Source organism: Hydra vulgaris, chromosome 09 (assembly GCF_038396675.1).
Source record: "Hydra vulgaris chromosome 09, alternate assembly HydraT2T_AEP".
Taxonomy (NCBI): domain Eukaryota; kingdom Metazoa; phylum Cnidaria; class Hydrozoa; order Anthoathecata; family Hydridae; genus Hydra; species Hydra vulgaris.
The window spans coordinates 22142301-22163841 of NC_088928.1; the positions used below are offsets into that span (position 1 = coordinate 22142301).

Sequence of the window (21541 nt, forward strand, 5' to 3'; positions counted from 1 at the left end):
TTTTTGTAAAATTAAAAATGTTGAATATCTGACGTTGCAATGACATCATTTGGTTACGTTTATTATAATTTTTAAACGGTTTTTTTTTAACGGTTTTATCAGTTTGATAATGGCTCTCACTATATGAGCCAAAATATTACGTAAAAAATAAAAAAAATAAAAAAGAAATAAATAGTATGATACCGTATATGATGTTTTAATGCTTATAAGATATATATATATATATATATATATATATATGTGTATATATATATATATATATATATATATATATATATATATATATATATATATATATATATATATATATATATATATATATATATATATATATATATATATATATTTATATATTATATATATATATAACTCCTAACACTAAGGAGTTTGCAAGTAAGTAAAAATACAGTGTTTTAAAATTATTTACAAAAATTTATAATTTAAAAAGCATTAATAATACAAAGTTATTGGAAATATAAAAGAATAAACAAGATTAAGTTGAAAAAGTTAAAAATTCTCTAGCAAGTTTTTCAATGCGAGCTTTTCACCTTCGCAATTTTTAGAATATTAAAATAGGCCCCCAGTCACGGCTTACGGATGCGCGATGAATAGGCCTTCAGTATAGATCGCCTTGAAATAGTGAAATGTGTTTATTTCTGTTCTACAAGTTATTTATCAGTGAAGAAGTCAAACGATTTAAAAACGTTTTAAAAAATTTATAGATTTCCCAGAGACAAAGAGTAAAAAAAACTTATAGAATATTTACCTTTCTACTACTTTTTTTTTAATTTGGAAATTTCTACTAGGAACTAATATTCTCTGTGACTAGGTGTATGTTACAAAAATGTTATTGTATCAGGAAGTTGCAGTTTTTGGAAAACCAATCATATAAATTCTCTTTCGAAAAGTGTTTTAGATGTTATGGTAACTTGTAATACAAATTATATGTTTAATAGTCCTAAATTTCTTTTGAAAATGTTGTGAAAACCTGTAAACAAATAAATTCCTAATTTTATGTCATCAAATTCATTTAACTTTAGAATCAGTAAGAGATCAAATAGCAAAGCAAAGGCTATGTGATAAAAATCTAACTCTAGTATTTTATAAAAAACCTTGGTTAACTACAGATGGAACTCTTTTGTTGTTTGACTTTTCTCAACGTTATCAAAAACATACAAAATAATGGACTCAGAAAGCAAAACATATTTTTCTGATAATACTTACAATGTTCTTCATAATCACCCTGAAACTTCTACTATCTCAAACTTTAACAAGACTGGTGATTTTATTAAACTTGCTGACACATAATGGAAACCTTTTAATTTAAAAAGTGTGGGCATATATTTTAAGTTCAATAATGATCAAAAAGCTTCCTCAGAGATCTAAATGATAAGCAAAGAATTTTTGATTTGGATTATCACGATACAGCATTATTCATGAAAAAAATCTGAAAATAGGCATAAAATGTCAACACATATTACAAGGCATTTCATAAATTATACACATGAAGAAATAGTCTAGCTGATTAAAATGCTATTAAGAGAAACACTTTTGTTACAAGTATATTATGTTACAGAACTACTTGAAACAGAATTTAGAAATTTAAGAAAAGTATCTTTAGACATTTAGGTGTTCTTTGAAGTCAAAGAAGTCTCTTGTTTACATTAAAATGTATTTTGAAGTTATGATTTGCTTAACGAATATGAAATTTTGACCAGTATTTTATTTTTTTAAACCTTTGTCAATATCCAAAATCATTTGAAATTGGTGAATTAAAAAGTCCTTTTGGCAATACTGTTCAATGGCTTTTCTTTAATTTGATTAAAGATAAAGTTTTTTGCTTTTATTATTTGCTGAGATATGTTAATTGTATCGCTGTTAATTGTAATATGCATGAAGTTTGCTGTTTTTAAATTTTAAAAGCATTTCTTATTTAAACCAATATATTTTTATTGAAAAAGTTTGATTTAAAGCCTGTTTCTTTTTTTCATTATTTGACAAAAAGGTTTATTGTAATGAAGTTATGAAGTTTATTATCAAAAATATGAAAATATTTATAAATTGTTTTTATAAATTGTTACATCACCTATTTTAATTTTCAGATATTTTATAAAGTAAGCCATTAAATAAAGCTTGATGTATTTTAAAACAAATTTTAATTAAATGAAAAAAATAAATTTTAAACAAATTTAGATTTCATTTTCAAATATCAACCTCCAATTTTTTTGCTGACGAAAACATTTTCACAAATTTTTTTAACAAATATTTTGTTGATTTAAATAGATAAATTTATATGATAATGTTTTGTGTATTATTTGGCATAAATATATTGACTGACAATAGGAATACTAAGAACTAAATGTAAATACATCGACTAAGGATAAGGGTTCGGTCAGGGTTTAAATCATGATTACAAGTCATAAAAGATAAGTAAACTATCATTTTGTTAAAAAATATTCAGTTCAAGATGGTTTTAACATCGCGTAAATCAAGTAACGTTCTTCCGCTCTAAACGGATGGAAGAAAAAAGCAGTGGTAGGGGACCTCGTGTATCACTGTAAGCCACTGTACATCCAAGACTGGCGCGAATGGTGTGTGATAACCTCCCCAACACCCTATGGATGAATTTTAGTTAATTATGCTTGCAAATTTAGCTCATTTAGACCAGCAAATCGGCATATGTAAATCATATAGTACAAACGGCAAACTTGGACTTTTAGAACTATCGACAAATGTGAAAAGCGAGGACTTTTTTTTTTTTTTTTTTTAGACAAAAAAATAATAATGGCATGTTTGCTACAGTCAATAAAAATCCTGGATCCGCCCCCTGGTATGTCAAGTTCTACTTTAAAGTTTTACACTATTAACAAATGAACAAAGCCAATTGAGATAGTGAAAAAGCAACTACTGCGAAAAGAAAACAATTCGATATTTCTACATATTTTAATAAGAAACATATATTATCAGAACAGGTTAATAAAACAGAAAACTTAATCATTTCGATACTGTGCACTTTTCAATTATCTGAAAATGAAAAAAACACTGCTTGCAGTATAGAAAAAGATACTTTAGAACCTTTAACTTTTATTGAGGATATTGGATACTATTTAAAATCAAAGTCTTTAAATCAGTATACAAGGTATGGATTAAATAAAAAAAACTGTGTTCCTGGATCTGATTTTATTTATCCTTTTTCAACACATGTTATAAAATGTGTTGAAAAAGGATAAATAAAATCAAATCCAGGCACACAGTGTTTTTTTAACTAATCCATATCTTTTCTAACTAATCCATACCTTTTAACTAATCTATATCTTTTAACATTAAAAAAGGCAAAGAACTTAAATACTTTAATCAATCACACTTTACGAAATTTCTTTGCTTAGCATATTCATCAACAAAATCTGGGTTATTCTGTAAATATTGTGTGCTTTTCCTTGTTAATAATACTGGGGATTGAGAAATACTGAACTTTTAAAAAAAATCAGTCACTCTAGCATTAAATACATTTGCTAAACTACTGGGAAAAGATGGCAACCTAGAATCCCACCAAAATAATTTATATCGACAAAATACAATTTTACAAGCTGACGAGTTTTTAATGCGTTATGAGCAGCCAGAAAAAGGAGTTCTTAATTTGGTTGACAGTGAAAGAAAAAGGCAAATTATTGAAAATAGAAAAAGAATTACACCTATTATAGAGTCAATATTTTTTTAGCAAGACAAAACATTCGTCTTAGATGGCATAAGATATTAGAAAATCATCTTCACAAAACTCATGCTAAAGCTACCAATATAAATAATATTATTCAAGAAGAAAAGATAGAATGCTTCAAAGAAGAAACTATTTATAAAATATTAACAGATATTAAAAGTAATAAGTTTTACAGTATTATATTAGACCAAACTACAGATGTATCACATTCATCTCAAATGACACTAATTTTAAGATATATTTTTGATGAAAAAATAAAGGAAGATTTTCACATATACTTTTATAATAAGCAAAAGTCAAACCAGAAGGAACATATTAATCAAAGTGAAGAGTGTATAGAAAATTATGAAAGCACCATCATTGAACCAAATCTGACAGGTGATGTTTTCGGAAAAAAAGTCATTAATATTCTAAAAAGTTTAAATTTAAACTTGAAACACTGTGTTGGAATCGCAGCTGATGGTAGCTGGGTTATGACATCGACAGTTCGTAGTGCTGTTAAATATATTCAATCAAATGCAACTCCAAATGCAGTTTATAGTCCAAGTACCAATCATTGTTTAAATTTATCGATTTCTAAATCATCTAGTGTCATGGCAATTAGAGACTTTGTTGGTATTATTAAAAAAACTGTTGTTTTTTTTAATATATAAGCCAAAAGAAATCATGTTCTTAAAATAGTATTTGGTAAAAAAAAAAACTTTTAATGAGTTTAGGCAAAACAAAGTGGAATGAAAGACACGATTGTGTTTTAATATTTAAGAATTCTCTCCACTATATCGTAAAATATCTGAACCTTATAACCGATAGCAAGATAATGATTCATCAGTAAAAGCTTATACTCTTTTAAATTCATCAACTAAATGTCAATTTATAGTATCATTATTTATACTATCAGCCTTACTCAACTTAACTTCACCTGTAAGTAAACTACTTCAAAGCGTTCAAAAACACCTACATTTTGCAGAAGATTGCTTCAAGGATATTATAAACATTAGGAAAAATAGGTGGTCTAACTGTTATATCAATTTTAAAACAATATTTATAGAAAGTAAACAACTTATAGAAAAACTGGACGTGGAACTAAAGTTACCTCGTATTACTAAACATCAAATATACAGACCAAATATAAATACTTTATCTGTAGAAAAATATTTTTGAATTTCTCCACTGTATGATCATGTCCTTGATGATTTAAAAGATAGATATTTAAGTAAAAATAATTTAACTGTTTATAAATTGTTACTTCTTATACCAAGCCTTGTTGCTAATATTAAGTTGCATGATATGAATAATATTGCAGACTTTGTTGGTAAAGAATCCTCATTTGTTTGCATAGAAAAACGACAGTTTTCTTCTAAACTTGATTTTTGGATCGCGAAATGGACCAGAGTTAAAAATAAAGGTTATATTAAAATATATTAATAATTTTTTTACTTTAACTTATCTAAGTTATAAGAAATTAACCTCCTAATTTTTAGGTTCCAACCATCGACAATAATAGTTGGTCTGGATTATTGTCCAGATAATTTATTCCCTAGTATTAAAGAAGAAGTTTTTCTTCTTTGCGAAGGTATATCTACATTAAAATTGAAATATCAAATTAATAACTAAATAATCTTATTTTTTAACTAAAATTATTTAAATCTAAATAAAAAGATTGGTTACGATCCCGAATGAGTCAAGATATATTGAATGGTTAAGTTTTATTTTATGTTCATAGGGAAAAAGAAGTATCAGCAGATATCAACGTTATTGAACGGTTTTTAAATGTTAAAAAAAAAACATTGAATTTACATTGTAATGCTGCATATATTTTTTTAGATAAACAGCTGATTTATGTTATTACTTATATGTTTTTATTATAAAGATTGTTTCGGGCGAAATAATTTTGTCGGTAACAAATAAAAATTAATAAACAGGGGGTCTTAATAAGCTTGGTGTGGACAGGTAAATTTTTCCAAAATTATTTAAAGTGTACAAGCACGCGAGAAAATGGGTCATATTAAGGGTCGTCCATAAATTATTTCAAGCAACTTTGACCATTTTTGACCCTTATTGTGACGCTTTTGTAACAAGTTCTGTACAAGTCTTACAAAACCACTAATCCCTTCCCCCCTAGAAAGTGAAATAATTTAAAGACAATCCTTGATGTGAATTAAAATGTTATAGATGAAACATGGCTTGGTAAGTTTTTGAACTTTAATTAGCCCCCACCCCCTCCATCCTTGGTGAGTGATAAAACCCGCCCCTGTAGTAAAAGCAACTTTTTACATTGGATCAGGCTTGGACTGGGTTACCTGAAAATTCCCGGTGGGCCGGTCGCCTTAAGAAAAGTTTTTGTATTTTTAGTTAGGCTATATTTTATTTCCTTTAATAGGCTATAGCCTATTATAGACCCGAAAAAAAGTTATTATATTTTGTTCTAATATATAGATGTGCTATATATTATATCTGTCGGCTGATTATATAAGTTTTGGCTAATTATATAAATTTTGATCGGATCGAAAATATTAATGTAAATAAACAAAATTAGTTAACAAATGTTAAACTATTTATTTTATAAATACGTTGATTTTAAATTTGTTGCTGTTTGTGTATTGTTTACTGACAGAAAAGTCTCAGGTTGATATTATTGATAACATATTGTTGTTATAAAATATGTTACTATTTATTTTTGTTTTACTATGTATTTTGTTAATTGTACATCAAAATTTTGTAGACAACCATCGTGTATGAACTCAACGGCGGATTTAGGTATAAACTAATACAGGCTGCAGCCTTGGGCATCATGAGGCCACGGGCACGAAAAGAAAGAAGAAATAAAAAAGAAAAAAAAAGAAGAAAAAAAAAGTAAAGTCATCTAAAGCTTTAGTTTCTTATTACTTTACGGTTTCATGGCCGGTGACACGTGTTTCGAAGTGGAGGGGCACAATCGTCAAATTTTAAAAAAGTCCTGTATACCTAAAATTTTATGAAAAAAAAAAAGGTTCTTTAGAAAAAAAGTGTATGTGGGGGGAGGGGTTGGGAGGGGCGGGTGTTTACCCGGATCCCCCGGTGTTTTCGGCCCCGAATTTATTTGTCTAATAATTTTGCAAATGTTTAGATATGCTCGAATATATACTATTTATAATTATTCAGTAAATACTTAACGTTTAACAATACTTCTTTGTTTAGCTTAAATAGCCTTCCCAGTAAACACACAAACGTCTACTAAACGTCAAAACAACGTTTCAACAAAACGTTCAGATTTAGTCAATTATCCGTTTAGAATGAAATCCAGATTAACGATTAGAACAAACGTCCATAAAACGTCTATATTCAAACGTATTTTAGAGGTCTATTATAGAATTATTATACATATATAAAGCCTTTAGATTTTGTCTAATTTACATTTAAATCTAGTCTGATTAACGTATATGAAGCGCTTAGATTTAGTCTAAGTAAACGTGTATTAGTTTCTTTGATTTAGTTAACGTAAATTTAATTTATTTAAGTTTTAAAACTAATATCAGTTAAAAGTACGTTATAACTTTTTAACTTTATATAAGTCATAAGAGCTATATAGGTCGTGAAATTTATAAATAGGATATAGTTGTAAAAGTAATGAAATTTATAAATAAGATATAGTTATAAAAGACCTGGTCTTATTTTTATAACTATTATAGTATGTTTATAAACTTATATAATATACTACTATACTATACTTTTATTTTATAAAGCTATTTATAAAGTTATAAACTTATATAAAACATTTTCATATAGTGGGGATTTAGATAATAAATATTTGTGCACTATGCTTGTTTATGTTTCGATAATTAAAAAAAAATTAAATGATCAAACTTTTAGCAGTGGAAATATCATATTAAAAAATTTTTATCAAGTATTTTTTAAATATAATCTCAACAGAAAATAAAAGTTTACATAAAGATTAAGTCAAAGACTACTTATAAAATTAATAAACTCATAAACAATTATTTTGGATCACTGGTTTATGCATTATCAAAAATCTTCCTAGAATACCGTCTACCACTTGTTTATCATGCACCTGTTTGTGCAACAACATCTTCTACATTCTTATCCCGATCGTCTGATTTTGTCACCTGATTTGTAACCGCAAAAAACTAGGGTAAAATAGTTAGCATTAATTTTAATTTTAATTAAAATAATTTAAATGTACATTCATAAATCAAAATAGAATGGAAGTTTCCAAAATTTCCTGTACCATCCATGTTTATTTTTGACAAAAATAAACATGGAAAATTTCGTAACGTCGCGCCATATTTTATGCAGTGGCTTTTACCAGCTCTGTTCTACCAATTTTTTTTAGCAAATGTAACTAAACTAAGCTAAAATGCATCTAAAATGAAAAAATAAAAAAAATTATTTATTAAACCTCTTGATTAATGCAAAGATGAATACCTACTATTACACTATCATACTCACGCTTACAAAATGAATTTAAACTGTTTATAAAACTTACAAAAAAAGTTCTTGAAGCAGGACTTTCATAACGAGAGACCAGCAATTCATATTTTTTAACTCTGTCAATCTTGCAATCAATAATTTCTAAAACATCTGAGTCCATTAAGTTGTTGATATTTAGGAAGGTAGATTATCGCGAGGTTTTTACATTTTTAGCTCCCGACACTCGTTTATTATTTATTAATCAGTTATTTTGCTTTTAGTTGCTGTAAGGAAGTGAATCTTGTAAACGCATCTAAATTAATTGTTTAGCCAATAAAAAGTAATTTTTTAATAATTTTTTTTAATTTCAATTTAATTATGCCTATTTAAACCGCGTGACTTAACCTGTTATGTGAGTCTTCTGACCAATAGCTATATTACTATATTATAATATAATAAACGTTTATCAAACGTCGATCAAACGTATATTAGTCAATATTGTAAACGTTTGATTGACGTTTAATAAACGCATAAATTAAAAGATTTAAAACGAAGATTTTAGATCTATAAATGTTTACGTTCAATTAAGGTCGATTAAAGGTCTACAATATTGACTAATGTAAGCCGATATTCTAAACGTTAGATCGACGTTTAGTAAACGTATATATAAAAAAGTTTAAAATATACATTTCAAATCAAGCGTCAATTTTTAGTCAATAATAGGTCGTTAAACGTTTTATCTATTTTTCGACCAACTTTGATGAAATGTTGACCAATTCTGAAACAATCTGTGTTTACTGGGTTATTATTGTTTAGCTTAAATTAATGTTTTAATTATATGTTTTCATTTTATAAGACATATACACGTTTTTTTTTTTTTTTTAACATAAGAAACCAATTGATAAGAAACTAATACTAAAGCCCCAACACTAATTTAGTATTATTTACGACTGATAAAGCAGTCAAGTAGTGCATCGGTGGCGCACTTGCCTCAGAAACAAAGTAGTTCAAACCCTACTTCTGGGTAAGTTTTGCAGCATCGGTCAGGTAGGAGGCGTGTTAAATACTCTTCCGCGGTCTTAAGGTCTTCTTGGGAACCTAAAATAAAAAAACATAGTTAAAAAAAAAAAAAATTAAAATGAGAATTTTATTTCCGGGCACAATCGAATAGAATTTCATTCGATTGGGAACGTGGTCGTCTAACACCAGAGGATATTAAGATCGAATGTGATTGTCTCATACCAGACGACCAAACGGAACAACTCATGCACTACAACTTCAAACTTCTGAACATCAACAGTCTCTATTATCAGTATATCAAATATTTGTTCTTTTTTACTCATAACCTCATTAGTTTTTGAGTCACTCAAATGTGGTTATCAATAGTGAATAGCAACTGTGTCTACTATTTCTAGACTTCACTTACAGCAGTGTTTTATAAATATTTATTTTTTTATCAGTATTCAGGCTGGGAAAGTTAAAATTTCATTTCTATACATAAAAAAACAATAAATACTAATGAAGGCACCTAAAAATAAAAAGGTTCTTCTTTGATAATATAGGTAAATTTAGAAAATTAGAAAAATAAGGGCGCCAATTAGGGTCGCTGTCCCGGACGGCGTAAAGGCTTTCGGTGTTCCTATATATAAATAAAAATATATATATATATAAATATAAATATATATATATATATATATATATATATATATATATATATATATAAATATATATATATATATATATATATATATATATAAATATATATATATATATATATATATATATATATATATATATATATATATATATATATATATATATATATATATATATATATATATATATATATATATATATATATATATATATATATATATATATATATATATATATTGTGAGTAATCCTTTTTGTATAATAATGTACAAAAAAATTTCTTGTTCGTTTAACAGTGATCAATATGATAATAACAAATGTTTTATTCAATAGATCTAATATATATTAAACATTAAAATCAAAAAAATACAATTTTTTGTTGGTACTCAGAGTTTATGCCTGGCGGCAATCATCAGCTATACACTTTTAAATCTAGAAATTATAAAAAACTGTTAACAATACAAATTAAGCAATGCAATCCGATCTGACATTAAAAAACCGATTAAATGAAACCTAACTTTAATAGTGTCGGGTTGACAAAGAAGGAATTTACTTCTTTAAATGTTTAAAAATAAAATAAAGATAAAAGTCATTAAGACACGATAAAAACAAAACACAAAAAAAACAACGGAAAAGCAACACTTTACAAAATGCAAACACCTTAGTTTATGGGATTCGGAGGCGAAAGATTTGGAGGCAACTGGTAAACCACCAAAAACATCGTAACTTATTCTATTTATAGACAACTAGCTGGAAATTTAAGAAACTTTAAAACATATTCAAGCAATATCTTAGCCAAAACTAGTATAAAACAAGTCTTTTTTAAGCTACACGGCCGACAACACGGAGTAGCGAAAACTAAAAAAAACGACAAAAAGACATTCTGAAAACCTTTATTATACCAAAAATCAATAGCAACACTCAAAAATCATGGAATTTCATTTAAATAATTGATAAAAATAAAAGCGCAAAATATGATAATCATCAAAAACTTTTAATTGATGGGAAAATCATGATAAAAAAATTATAGCTAAAAAAAATCAACTTATTTTTTCTCGAAGTAAGGCCACACTTGGCAGATAAAACTCTGACAAGTATCATAAAATTTGAATCTTATCTTAGATCAAGCAGTACATTGATGGAATAATATTTTTTATAGAGTCTTGTGTCAAAGTTTTATTTAAAAATATGTAATAGTTCTAAAGTTATCATCTTCTAAAAGTATAGATATTTTCCTCATTTTTCTGCCAGTATAGACGTTTGCTATAAAACTTTTCTATTTTCTTTTTAAATAAATTGCATTAATTTTTTTAGACCTTTCAAAAAAATACAGTTCTATAACATGCAATACTAAGTTGCAGTTTTAGATTTATTAGGGGGGGATGCCTGTTCAGAAAAATTACATACCAAATTGTAGTAAGTGACCGGGGACCGGGCCCCGGCAAAATAATAAGATTTAGTAGGGGTTGATAGCCGGGGCTAGAAAAAAAATTATTATACTTTTTGTATTATAATTGTATACTCACATTTAATATTTATTATATACTGGCATACATTTATATATTTTTAAACTCTATTTTACTCCCAAGAAGATTGCAAGCAACCACTATTAAGTTATGAGTTACTTTAAAATAGAAGATAGGTTAAAATACTAAAAAATGGTTAATTGAAGACATTAAAATTTGTAGGGTGCATTAAAAGGGAAAACATAAAGATAGGGAGGAGTTATAAGACTTTTTCGATGTGCAACGAAAAAAAAAAAATTTACTATGACAACAATATTTCAATATTTTTTTGCAGTAAATAAATGAGTTTTGTTTCCTAAAAAAAATCGTGGATTGAAGTCCAGATTTTAAATCCACAAGCCACTGCAAGCTTAAGGCTGTTATAGAATAAATCAGATTAAAAATTGGCTGCTTGCTCTGACCAATCAAAAAGTAAAGGTTTTTCGTCCAAACAATATAAGTTAGAATATAAAGTTGAGAATATAAAGTTGAGTCGTCAGCTAATAGAGGTACTTTAAATGTAAAACTTTCATGAAGAATGTTATTGCAGATAAGAAACAATACAGGAGCAAAGATAAAACTTCTTGGCACCCTTAAAGTTACTTGAAATAAAAAGCAGTGTAGGCCTTCAAGAATAACTTTTATACTGCAGTAAGAGATAAATAATTTAATAATCTCAAAAACTTTATATAAAGAAACTAATAACAGAGTGAAGACTAATCGAAGGATAGTTAGAGAGGTCAAAGTGTTTTCTAGAGTTTTGAAAAATTGGAACTAATTATTTAACACTTTTTAAAAGTTTAGCAAAATTGAAAAAAATTTGGAGAACACCTTTATAAGATACGATGGTAAACTTGTCTGGAGCACAAACTGTAGAAGTGTTTAAATGAGAATTAACTTTCGCGTTTAAAGCCATTGTGATTTTGATGCTTAACAATGGGTTAATCTTTTAACTGGCAGTAAGAGTGTGACGATTAGATTTAAGAGTTAAATTAAAGAAAGATTACTTTGCAAAAAAACTCTGGTCAAATATCAAGCCCGGTCACTTACTACAAAAAAACTCAACATTTATCCATTTCATCAAAAAATATGGTAATTCTACCGTGGAATTTAGTTACTATCCCAAAGTTAAGAAACATTTAAAAAAGAGCAGTTTACACAGCAGTCTTTAAATCACCAAAAAATTTATGACATAACTCTACCAAAAAAAATATACCTCTTCTTCCAATAAATTCTTATCCAGGTCTCTGTAAAATTGAATGCTCCTGCAAAAATTGTTATATCGGTGAAACAAAATTAAAAATTTCATCTCATATTTACCAACATCAAAATAATATATAAGGAAATATGGAAAAATTCAGCAATAGCAAAACATTTAAGTTGTCATGGTAATTTTCCATGGAACAATAAAAATACTCTAAAAGCAGAAGTAGAACTTAATCAGTAAAGTAAGATAGACACTTAAAATTTATCGTCAAAAATGAGCACCTTCAGACGGCAATCTGAATTAGGATGACGGAGAATACATCACGAGCTCGTTTAGGAAACCAACGTTTTGCTTTTTAAAAATGCTCAATTTTGCATCAAAAGAATCTATTGCATTGATTTGTTTTAGTTTTTTTTAAACGACTTTATTTATATATTTAAACTTAATTTCGAGGATCTATACCTCTATACCCTTAAAATATTGTATTAAAATCAATTTGAAAATATCATCCAATTAAATCATTCAATAAAAAAATACATCCATAAACGAAGTTTTTATTTCATTATTTAACTCCTTGCTCTTTTTTTAAATTACGACTTTTTGTATAAGAGTTGAATTATTTTGTTAAATGAACATCAATGAATACGAGTTCTCTCATACTAATTTTTGATTAATTTAAGATGAAAATTTTGAAATAGCTATTTTCAGCTTTAATTACAAACTTTTAATTACTAACTATTAACTCCTTGCTTATATTTTGATTTGATTATATTTGGTCCAGTGTGGTCCGTATAAAAATATGTTAACGACTTATTGACATTTAAGAAATATTATTAACGATATAAACGTATATATAACGACTTATTGACATTTAAGAAATACTATTAACGATATATACGACTATTTTGACAAAAAAGAAATATTTAATATGGAAAATAAGAGCTATTTTGTTTATCTGGTTTTTGGCAGAAAGAAGCTTTCAAATTTAATGTTTAAGCTAGTGAGATCTTTAGACAACGATTATAAAGTTATGATTTTGTATTGTAATCATATGAATGACACAAGTAGGTTTTTCTTGACTGTTTTTAAATGTATCAAATGAAGTAAATTATAATTGCATTGTAGTTGTTTTTTGGAAATTAGATTTATTTTGCAACAAGGACTACTATATGACAAGATCCACTAAATTAACTTTCTGACCGCTAGCCAAGGCCTTCTTACTAATACTTCTTCTATACTTCTTTACTGTTTTTTTTTAGCTCATTCAATTTATTTTCTTTTTTACATATCTATTTTATCATATTATTGATTACATTATTATTAGCTACATAATTGTATATTTTATTATAAAGCGTTAGTCATATTTATAGTATTTATATTATTATTATACATTACTACTTCTACTTTTGTTATTACTGTCACTATTTTTATTATTATTGCTATTTTTGTGATTGTTGTTATTATTATTGTTGTTGTTATTATCCGTTATTATTATTATATTGTTAATATTTTTATCATAAACTTCATCATTGTTATATTATCGTATAGTTACTACTATTGTTATATTGTTTCTGTTGTAATAATCTTATTAATATCAATATCTTTATTTCTAAACAAATTTCTACTTATTATATCTAAACTCTGCAAAATTTGTGATAAAATTATTCGTGCTAATCATCATTTACTTCAATGCAATCACTGCTTAAGTTCAATCCACAAGAAATGTAGTTTTTTTTAATAATAATGATTTTAGTTTATTAAAAAACTTTTCCATAAATTATTGGCTCTGTATTACATGTTGCAACAGTATTTTTCCTTTTAGTTCTATATTGGATAATGAACTACGTCTTCAAATTTCAATTGACAATATATTATATCTCAATGATCTGCCTAATGATCTTTCCCTCTTTCCCTGTTCCCAAGAATCTGATACTTTTAATCAACTTAATAATTACTTTACTTATCAGCTAAATAACAACAACAATTATGATACAAACATAGTTGAGAATCCAATCAATTGTAAATACATTGATATTAAAAAATTTAACTCTTCAAACATCAATATTAATTGCTTTTCTCTATTTCATTTAAATATCGCTTCATTAGTTAAACATTTTGACGAATTAACTTCACTTTTATCTCTAATAAATTATGAATTTAATATAATCGGAATTACAGAAACAAAGCTGAAGTCTGATTTACTCCCAACAACTCCAATTAGTCTTAGTGGATATGTTTATGAACATACTCCAACAAAAACTTCATTTGGAGGTGCTCTACTTTACATTTCTAATAAACTAGTTTATAAATCTAGAAATTATTTACTTATGTATAAACCCCAATTCTTAGAGTCTGTTTTTGTTGAAATCATTTTCCCTAAAAAGTCTAATATCATAGTAGGCTGTGTTTATCGCCATCCTAACATGGATATTAATGAATTTATTGTTTCATATCTAGCTAATCTATTTGAAAAACTTGCTGTTAAAAAATATATAACTATCTTTATAATGGGTGATTTTAATATCAATCTTTTAAAAGCAAACTCAGATAATTCAATCTCAAAGTATTTAAACACCATTGCTTCAAATAACTTTCTTCCTTTTATATCTTTACCAACAAGAATCACTAATCACTCAAGTACTTAAATTGATAATATATTTTCCAATTCAACTTTTAAAGATATTTTTTCTAGCAATCTAACTATTAGAATATCGGATCATTTGCGAGAGTTTCTAATTTATTCATCTTTTAAAAAAATAATTATTAATTCTCGAAAAAGCAATATTATTCTTCGAAACTTCAAAAAATTAAATAGTGAAGAATTCAGGAATGATTGCTTGGAAATCAACTGGGATAAAGTAATCATAGTTTCCAATAGTAATATAAGTAAATCATATATAGATTTCTTCACTACCTTTAACTCTCTTCTAGACAAACACGCACTGCTAAAAAAACTAACTAATCGTGGCTTAACTCGAAGCCTTAAACCCTGGATTACTTCAGCAATTTTAACCTTGATAAAAAAACGAAATAATATATTTAAGAAGTTCCTTAAAGCAAAAAATCTTCATGACACACTAATTCTTGAAAAAACTTACAAAACCTATAGAAATTTACTTGTAACACTTATTCGAAGAAGCAAAAAAAACCACTTTTCTAACTACTTTACTACCAATAGCAATAGTTTGAGAGCTACGTGGAAGAGTATTAGAACTCTTTTGAATATACATTCGAATGATATCTCATATACATCTTGTATATCTTCAAACAACACCATTATCAATGATCCAGTTAAAATCTCGAAAATTTTTAACTCCTTTTTTATTTCAATCCCTGAAGAACTGCAAAAAAATATTCATTTATCTCATACTGACTTCCATAAGTATTTAAAAACATCAAACTTGACTCTCTTTTTATTAAACCTACTGAAAAAAATGAAATAATATCAGTTATTCTTACTCTAAATGATGGAAAGGCTTCTGGTCCAAACAGCGTTCCAACTTTTATTCTAAAACTTCTTGCTAATGATATTTCCTCAGTACTTTCTAAACTATTTAATCTCTCATTCGCTACTGGTATATTCCCTAATATTTTAAAAATCTGTTAAACCAATCCATAAAAAGGAATCAAAACTTGCCTGCAATAACTATAGACCAATATCATTATTATCAAATATCAGCAAAATTCTTGAAAAAGTTAATGTATTCTTGTACCTACCACTTTCTTGATAATTCTAAGTGTCTCTACGACCGTCAGTTTGGATTTCGTTTGAAACGCTCTACTTCCCATGCACTTATTAGCATTACTGAAATGATTCGTGGTGTGATTGATAGTGGTTCTTTTGCTTGTGGCGTCTTTATTGATCTCCAAAAAGCATTTGATACAGTTGACCATAAGATTTTAACTGAAAAATTGTCACACTAGGGTATACAGGGTATCGCTAATGATTGGTTTTTATCCTATGTTACCAATCGTACTAAGTTTGTCTCAAATAATGGGTTTCAATCCACAAGTAAAGTTATTAAGTATGGTGTCCCGCATGGTTTTGTTCATGGGCCTTTACTGTTTTTGATATATTAACAATCTGCCTCAGTCTATAAATAATTCGATTGTTCAATCTTCTATGCATAAATAAATCACTCGCGCAGCTTTGTAAAAAAGATAATTCAGATCTCCATCATTTTTGTCATTGGTTAAATAGTAACCATCTTTTCCTAAATATTAATAAAACTGAATTTATTATTTTTCACCCTCCAAAAAAAAATATTGATAGTAATAATGTGAAAATTAGAATTAATGGTAAAAGACTTTTCCCATCTAAATATATAAAATACCTCGGGCTATTTTTTGACAAAAACCTATCATGGTACTATCAACTAATTCAATTAAATAAAAAACTCTCACATGTCAATAGTATGCTCTCATCAATACAACATAATGTTCCCCAACATGTTTTAATACCAATTTACAATTCCTTGTTCTCCTCACATCTTAGTTATTGTTGCATTGTTTGGGGTCAAAAATGTAGTTTTCTATTACATCGTATAAACAGTTTACAACGCACTTCCTTAAGAATTATGACATTTTGTTCCAAATAATACCATTTATAAAAAAAAGATTTTAACTAAATACCCTATTATTACCAACATTCTTCTTCTCAATTGAAACCAAATTAAGCAATTTTTATTTGAGTATTTATTTAATAAATATTAATTTTATCTTCTTTTATTATTGCTTTTTTTAAATTACTGTATTTATAAAACTATTATTACTTTTATTTTATACTGTCTTTTTTAACTCTACTAGTATTACTATTATCATAAATTTATCTTTGTTTTTTAAATCTTATTAATATTACTTATAATAATAGTGATAGTGATTGTAGTAATAGTTTTATGGTTATTGTCCTAATTTTTGCAATTGTTGTTTATTTTAATAATTTTTGTCATAATTATAAACTTTGCTATAATTATTTTTACCATTGTTTTTATCATTAGTTATAATTTTTAGTAAAGTTATCATGATATAGTTACTATTTGTTTTTTTATTCACATTATTATTAATATTATTACTTTTATTATAGTATTATTGCGATTATTGATATCATCTTTATTTATTAGTGCTTTATTTTCCTTCCTTTCTTTTTTTTTATCTTCTTTTTAATTTTTTATTTATTTATAATTCTTTCTATGTTTTATTTGTTTTTTATTTATTTTTATTTTTTTAGGTGTCACTCCATTTACTAGTTTTTAACTATATGAGTGACACCTAACCTTATTTATGTGAGTTTATAAAATATTATTGTAAATTTTTGTATTTTATGTTTAAATAAATGGATAAAAAAAAGAAAAAAAAGACTAAATGCTTATAAAACTAAATTTAAGCAAAACAATTTATGGAAAAATCAATATTACTAAAAAAAAAATTTAAATGAAAATAAGTTAGCTTTAATAAAAAATTAATAACAAAGTAAAAATTATCAACAAAATGAAAATTTTTTTCAAAACATAATAAAAAGTCAAAATAATACTTCTTTGATAAAATAATGAAGTACATTTGATAAAATTTATCTATACAGAAATAAACAAGTATTTTATAAAACATTTTATAGTAATGTCAAAACTTTTTTTTTTTAAATATAAAAAGTTAATATAATAAATTTCATAAGGAAGTTAACAAAGTCTATCTTTAAAACATATTAATTGGCAAGGCGAGTCTTTTTAATTGATGTCTGATTAAAAAATGCATTTTTTGCTTGATCTTTTTTTTAATTCTGAGTTTCATGCAAAAGAACATATGCCAAACATCATATGATAAACCGATACTATATTTATATGTCCATTATTGACAGAATGTTTGTAAGTGTTTTTCTACAACGTGCTATGTGTTTAGTTTTTTTTACACAGTATAAACCAATTCTAACTAGCCGATAAGTACACTCATGAGGAACTGTCAAATATCCTCATAAAATCTCTTGAATAAAGATTTTAGTTTCATTTGTTAGTAAAGGTTCATCCATAGTACAAACTTGTTCACTCTTGCATTTTTTCTCCAGCAACCCTGCCACATTGGCAGCAGAGCTCTCTTCAGTTTTAGAAATACTCACATCATAAATGCATATTTTATTTGAGATCGCATCTTCAAAACTGATTGTACCTTCTCATGTGTGATTTTTTTTATTATTAAGTTGTCCTTTTTCAACTGATTCTAGAAAGGCGGCAGCAAATCAAGCTAAGTGCTTTTTAAAAGTAGAGGAAACATTACCAGCCCTCGATTTTTGTCTATAAAAGTTCTCCTTTAGTTCTGTCACTTTATAGCTCACCATGCAAGATTTAATCAAAACCTACTAAAAGCAAATACTTGTAAATAGCTATTAACCCTTTAATAGATTGCACAATGGTTTTTTTTGGCATCATGGGTAACACTTTGTATTCATTTGGGTCCATACACTAATTTCATAGATTTAAATTGTTCTAAAAACAATTGCAAATTATTTGTATTTTTATCTTGCACAAATCAGTTGTAGTCTCTTAGTTTAATATTTTGCCTTTTTGTAAAAACATTAAAAATATTACACCAATCTAATATCTGCTGAATGAAATTGGATGTTTTGTTTTAGTTTCAGAGCAGCTACTTTCTCATTAAATATTCTTAAAACACATTGCACATTCTGTAGTTTAAGTCTAGAAGGATATACAGCAGCATGGGGTATTAGAACTGATTTCAAAATGTTATCTTTTTTGTATTGATATAAATTTTTGACAACAGAAAAAAAAAAAGTTCTATCGTCAATAAATAACTTTTAACACTTCCTATAAATCAAGTTGTTATGTAAACATTTAAGTTGGTGAACTGTATCAAACAAAAGAAACCAAATGTGTTGATCATCTTATGGATTGAAACTTTTGCAGTATTGCTAATTGATTCTATGTAAGCATTTCATCATGAAACATAACATTGAAGTTGCTTTATGTTCTAGATTTATTTTTTGCCATCCCATTTATAACCCCAAATGAATAAGTAGCCTGATTATACTTCATCAAGTATGAAAAAAACATTTTTCTGATTATTATTCTTTACTTTATTATTGTTATTGAGTATTTTTATAACTTACTTTTATTCTTTACTTTTTGAAATGTTTTTTGTACTACAAGATCAAGGTTTGTGGCAGATATTGTAGACTGCAGCTTTTTTTATTTTTGTTGTAGTTCTATAACTACATTCAAATTTGTGATTTTTTAGTGCTTTCAAAAAAATAAAAAGTTTGCATTTATTACTGCATTTATTGTAGTTATTACTGCATTTATTGCAGTTATTACTGCATTTATTGCAGTTATTACTGCATTTATTGCAGTTATTACTGCAGTTATCACTGCACTGTTATTGAGTAATTTTATAACTTTATAAAAATACTCAATAAAAATTAAGTAATAAGCTATGGTGGAACTTTTGTTTTACAAGAGTTTGAATTGTCTTGTAATAAAATTCAGTTTCTTTTGCTTGAAAGCATCTTTTAATTGAAATTTATAATCAGAAAGAATAATTATCACCTATTTAATAATGGCATAAACATGCTGATTATAATTATTAACTAAGTTAAAGCTTCAAAAACTGTGAGTAGGAGACTTAGCCATTGTTAGAAATATTACTTAATGGAATGCTAATACCATGTTTAAAAGCAGAAAAATTTGGTAGTGAACACAATAAAAAAAACACCACCATCATCTGTTTCAATATATCCTTTATAAATATTTATGCTCTTTAAAGTAACTTTCCATCAGTTGAACCTTACCTCTTTTAAAGTTCACCATACTCGTTTGCTCTTTTTGAGACTAATTAGAATTCAGCTGTTTCTTCTTTAAATCTCAGTATTGATAACTAATATCCTTTGATTCACAAATACTCTAATAGTCATATGCAAGGCTTATGTGTATACATGTGCCTCAATCATCTATTTGTCAAGAAATGTTTGACTCCTCTGACTGTTTTTTTATCACATTTCTCTTGTTAATTATTGTTCTCCTACTTCTCAAGACTGCACTTCTTAGATGTGATTTCTGATCATATTGACCAAGCCCTTTCTCTTTATTCTTCTGGCGTTATTGTTTGCCAATATCAAGCCCTTTCTCTTTATTTTTCTGCCAATATTGCTAATGTTGTTATTGGTGAGTTTAATGCTCATCACACTGAATGGCTTGGATCCAACACCACTGTCCCTGCTGGCGTTAAAGCCCATAACTTCCGTATTTCTCAATCTCTTACTCAGATTGTTAATTTAGTGACTTGTTTTCTGGGTAATCCTAATCATCTACCTTAACTTCTTGATTTGTGTCTTGTCTCTGACCCTAGTATGTGTTCAGATTCTCCTTGCCCTCCTTTAGGTGGTTTAATCATGACCTCTTTAAATCTTTTTACTCTCATACTTCTTTTTTGGACTCTTGCTATCATTGCACTACTTACTACTACCCTAAAGCTGACTTGGCTTCTTTTAATGATTTTCTTTGTGACCATCCTTGGGCTGATGTCTTCTCTCTTTTCCTGAAAAATGCACCTCCTACCTAACCTCCTGGACCCAGACAGTTATGAAAACTTTTATTCCTTTTTGTTGGTTTCAAGTCAAGCCTCATTCAGCTCCATGGTTTTCACCTCCTTGTGCAGCTGCTATATAAAATCATAATCATTTTTTTATCTGTTTTACTTGCTTCTCCTTAGGGTTGTTTTGCTGCTATACCTACTCGTAATCATTTTTAAATCTATTTTTATTGCTTCTCCTAAAAACTCTTGAGAGCACTCTGACCCCTCCAACTACTGTCTGATCATTCTTCTCTCTATATAATAATGGCTTTCTCTAGTACCAGAAATTTAAATTTTGCGTATCCTGTCATAAATTAGTCCTTGCCTCTAAAATGAAACTTCCAAAATAGGTGTAAAAAAAAAAACTGTGTGTGTGTGTGTGTGAGTGTGTGTGTAAAAATACATCAAGCTTTGTTAGCTTTTTACAGTTTAAAGTTTTTTTTCAAGGTTTTTATTTGCTATAGTTTTGGTTTATTATT

General features: G+C 26.9%; 1 protein-coding gene and 1 long non-coding RNA gene across 3 annotated transcripts in view; one reads left to right on the forward strand and one right to left on the reverse strand.

Moving 5' to 3' along the window:
* Positions 1–7702: 7702 nt before the first annotated feature.
* LOC136085046 (uncharacterized) lies at positions 7703–12825 on the reverse strand. The gene is made up of 5 exons (XR_010641032.1): positions 12770–12825; positions 12498–12546; positions 9141–9220; positions 8199–8435; positions 7703–8075 (listed from the first exon to the last, which is right to left on the reverse strand). It is a non-coding gene; the product is annotated as an uncharacterized LOC136085046 (long non-coding RNA).
* Positions 12826–13306: 481 nt separating this feature from the next.
* Positions 13307–21541, forward strand: part of LOC105848862 (uncharacterized) — an 86058-nt gene continuing 77823 nt past the window's right edge. For both annotated transcript variants that reach the window (XM_065805061.1, XM_065805062.1), the window contains exon 1: positions 13307–13552. In XM_065805061.1, the coding sequence (XP_065661133.1) occupies positions 13417–13552 (136 nt within the window). In that variant the 5' untranslated portion in view covers positions 13307–13416. The remainder of the gene's footprint in view (positions 13553–21541) is intronic.